Below are 4,249 nucleotides of genomic sequence, written 5' to 3' on the forward strand. Positions count from 1 at the left end.
GCGCGTGTTGCATAAAGATACTCAGGCTCCATATCCGATTCATTGGTAAGACAATGAGCACCATCACGTCGAGAAAGGATATCAGGTACATGATTGTCTTTGCCAGGCTTGTATTGGATATCGGGATCATACAGCTCCATTTCAGCAATCCATCGAGTCAAACGAGGTGTGGGCTTGCGTTGAGACCTGAAATACTTGAGTGGATGATGATCCGTATACACCTTGTAAGAGCGACCTTCAATGAAACATCTCCAAGAACGTAACGCATGCAAGATACCCAGCAGCTCTCTTTCTTGTGCGGGATAATTGCGCTCCGCTGACGAAAGCTTCTTGGATTCAAAAGCCAAAGGATGCAATTCACCATCGTCACCTTCTTGCAAAAGAACAGCGCCAACACCAAAATCGGATGCATCCGTTTCGATCACAAAGGGCCTTGCTGCATTGGGTGGTACCAAGGTGGGTGCTTGAATCATGCGTGACTGAATCTCTTCGAATGCCGATTGACACTCAGGTGTCCATTCAATCAAACGCGTCTTGCTCCCACTTCCCTTTGTCAAGTCCGTGAGTGGTGCAGCAATCGTTGAGAAGCCACGAATGAATCGCCTATAATGAGACGCCAAACCGATAAACTGCCGCACCTCTTGAACATTGGTGGGAATGGGCCACTCTTGAATCGCCTTGACCTTGGACTTGGATGGCAGGATACCTTGAGCACTCACTTGGAAGCCGACAAACTCCAATTCAGTCTTGTTGAACTCGCACTTCTTGAGATTGGCGTATAGCTTATGGGCTCGCAAACGATCCAACACCATTCGAACATGCTTGAGATGGTCTTCTTTGGTACGGCTGAAGATAAGGATGTCGTCAAGGTAAACCAGGGCAAACTTGTCGAGGAAATCACCAAGGATTGAATTCATCATCTTTTGGAAAGTAGGTGGTAAGATGTACTAGCACCAGTATCGAGCAAAACAGTAACAGGTGTTCCATTGCAGACCATTGAATACAAGGGCAAATCAGATTCCTTTATTGCGTTGAGTTCCTTCAAATGATTGACATCCAAATCTAGCTCAGGTGTCGGGTTGACATTTCCAAAATCGGGTTCCTCGGTGAGATCAATGAGCCGGCCTTCAGGTACTTGCTGAGTAGTGGTGGTGGTTGCATTCAAGGAGTTTTGCTGATTGATGTTTGTGCGCGACGATGACTCCTTTACATACGTCGCGCCTCGTCTTTTAAATGCTTGTTGCCAGGTCGTTGAGAAGCAGGTCGATAACGCCATTCACCAGGTAAGTTGGATGGGCAAGAACGTTGTAGATGACCAAGGCCTCCACAATTGTAGCAACGAGGTGGTTCTTGATTCATGCGGTTGTCACGACGACTGAAGGTTCTTGGTGTGCGCCAATCATTACGTCGATATCTTGTTTGTACAGCATCCAAATCCATGTATTCAACATCCCGAGATGGTTGTCGTGGAGGTTCAAGTCTTGTCATCTTGTCGGCAGCATTTTGGTGTAACGACATGGCTCCTTCGTAGGCGAATGCGATTCTTTCAGCTTGTGCAGTTGTGGTCGGGAATTGGGTGCGTACATAGACTTGAACGTTTTCAGCCAATCCTCGTACAAAACGGTCCAAAGCTTCATCATCAGTCATTGTTGGAATTTCGAGCCAAAGGTTGCGGAAGTCGTTCACATATTCTTCAACGGTGCCAGTTTGTGTCAATGCAGCCAATCGATCACGTGCAGTCTGTTTGGCATTGCGAGGTCGAAATTCGTCTAGTACCAGCTTGCAGAAATCAATCCAAGTGCTTGCATCGTGTCCAACAATTTCTCTTGTACGCCACCATGTGTCAGCATCTCCTCGAAAAAGATTGATGGCATATTGGACTCGGTCAACTTCATCCATTCCAGTCACATCAGCATAACGTTGTACAGATCGTAGCCAGCTTTCAGCAGCATGTGGGGTTCTTGTTCCCTGGTAAGTGTCCGGTTCTCGTAGCTTGGGTCTAAACATTGGGCCTCTTTGGTTCTCCTAGTTCTTGAGCAGTTGGGTCAATGCAGTCAAAATAGCCGTATTCATATCTTGTCCTTGTCCTTGTCCTTGTCCTTGTCCTTGTCGTTGTTCTTGTTCAATGCCTTCCATAATAAACGGTTGTCGATTTGTAACTTGAGATTCGTCGTCAGATAATTCAATAGGTTCCGGGATTGGTTCACGATATTCTTGAAAAGCTCGATTGTTCAAAGGCGATGGATGATTAAAAGTCATCAGCTACCAATTGTCGTTATCGTATGGCTGATTAGATCAGTGGCCAATGATATAACTTTTGGTGTTGCTATGATAAGTGATGATCTTTTATTGCTAAGGATGTTCACGATATATATATGTTCAATGTATGGATTCTATGAATGATGTGGAAGATGCTAGTAAAGGGCTTCTAGCAATTGCCAGCATCAAAAGGAAAAGGGTTCTAGAAGGGACGAGCAAAAGCTAGGTCACGTGGTCACATGACCTACGACAACATCACTTATGGTAAAAAGGTACTCCCCGGGAATCGAACCCATACCCCTCGGTCAACAGAGAAGGATGTTGACCATTAAACCAAACTTTCGAACTGGCAACCTCCTCACATTTCGGTCTGGTGACCCACGCAAGCGCCAAAAATAGAAGTGGTCAAAGCCTGTATTGCGATTTTGGCACTTTCACCAAAATACTACGACTCTATATCACCACCGACAATGGTTGGCAAGTCATTTAGGCAATTGGCTGTCGAGAAAATGAAGGTCAAAGTTGGGTGTGTTTTTCTCATCATCTACAAGGTTTTTGGACTTGCTCTTTTCATCTACAGCATTAGCAGTGGTATGAAAAGCTGATAGAAGTGTCGACGAATAAGCCATGGTCCCTCAAGTGTATAGCTTTGGTTTAGCCTTCTTTAGGTACAAAATTGGGCATCAATTTCTTATGTGACTGCTTTTTGAGATTGTTTTAGATCGTTTCGGAGCATGCAGTTACCATGTCGGGTTTTATTTAAAGCCCAGTTTCCTTATTTAGCTACGTATATTTATGTATATATAGTATATAAAATGTGGTCCCCTATCTTTTCAATGATCCTAGGTACGTGAGTCGTAACTTTTCCTACACCAGCTGATGTTTGTCCTAGAGTAGACAACGGCAAGCAATCACCATTCGGCTCCAGTCCCAGTTTCTCTGCTAAAGGCTTGGAAATCACAGAGACGCTAGCTCCCGTATCGAACATTGCTTCAATCACTTCACCATTAATGACGATTGGTGCTTTCATTGGCTTGCTCTTTTGAAGAGTAGAGAAATCGTAAGGATAATCAAGATGAGTATCATCGGTATCAAGGGAGCTTGCACTATATATTGATTCTGTATCTGCCTCGGACCACTCCGACTCAGTAGACCATCCTTCTTCATCATCAGCACCAATGTCGATTTCCATATTGTTCACTTGGCCTGGGGACTTGCGGCTTTCGGATTTGGGCTTGCGGCCATAGAGGTATCTGAGACCATCACGCAAATCACGATAAGCATTCTTATCCAAGGAAATCCATTGAGCCATAGTCAACCCTGCATCAAGTTGGCCCAATCTTCGCCAAATGTCTCTTTTTGGCGTGTTCACCACTAGTCGCCTTGGAGGAGCACGTTTGCGTGGTCTCATTGTTTTACCTTGTCGAGTGCCTTGATTGACTGGTTCAATATCCATGGGTTGTGATTGGGATGCCACAGCTCTTGCGGGTCTCTTGCCTTTATCCATGCCATGGTTGGACAACGAAGCATCATCAGCCGTTCTCTTATGGGCATTCATGACTTCAACAGCTTCTTCGTTCTCCACAAATTGACGTCACCCGGCTTGGATTCTTCATGGTCTTGCTTATCAAGTGAGGAGGATTTTACTTTGTCGGCACCAATACCTCCATTCATTGGTGCCCGTTCACTTTTCCCGGCTTGTTCTCAGGACACTCATATGACTTGTGTCCTTCTTGATGGCGAAGGAAACAGCGAATTGGTCCTCGAGCTGGTGGTTTGGTCCTTGGAGGCTTGTCCACAAGATTGATCTTTAATGCACGCATACCGGAAACCAATTCATCGAGGGAGCTTCCGATACTTGCGACATCATAATCACTTTTGGCATCCTTTTCACTATTCTTGGAAGATGAGCTCCTTGTCGAAGCAATGCTGGTGGTATGCTTGGTGGGAACAGAAAATCCAGACTTGCTGTACTTGTTCATAACAACTT

The 4,249-nt window shown here is 45.2% G+C and overlaps 2 protein-coding genes across 2 annotated transcripts; both read right to left on the reverse strand.

Annotated features, from left to right (window-relative positions):
* Nucleotides 1-920, reverse strand: O0I10_013089 (uncharacterized protein; the record flags this gene model as incomplete). The annotated part of the gene is made up of 1 exon (XM_058492935.1): nt 1-920. A coding segment is annotated over one exon (920 nt), but the record flags the coding sequence as incomplete, so codon positions are not given.
* A 1,105-nt stretch (nt 921-2,025) lies between these two features.
* Nucleotides 2,026-2,259, reverse strand: O0I10_013091 (uncharacterized protein; the record flags this gene model as incomplete). Its single annotated transcript, XM_058492936.1, has 1 exon — nt 2,026-2,259. One exon carries the CDS (start codon nt 2,257-2,259, stop codon nt 2,026-2,028), a length of 234 nt encoding a protein of 77 aa, XP_058336299.1.
* Nucleotides 2,260-4,249: the final 1,990 nt, after the last annotated feature.

This window comes from Lichtheimia ornata (assembly GCF_029851405.1).
Source record: "Lichtheimia ornata isolate CBS 291.66 chromosome Unknown scaffold00235, whole genome shotgun sequence".
NCBI classification, from domain to species: Eukaryota; Fungi; Mucoromycota; class Mucoromycetes; order Mucorales; family Lichtheimiaceae; genus Lichtheimia; species Lichtheimia ornata.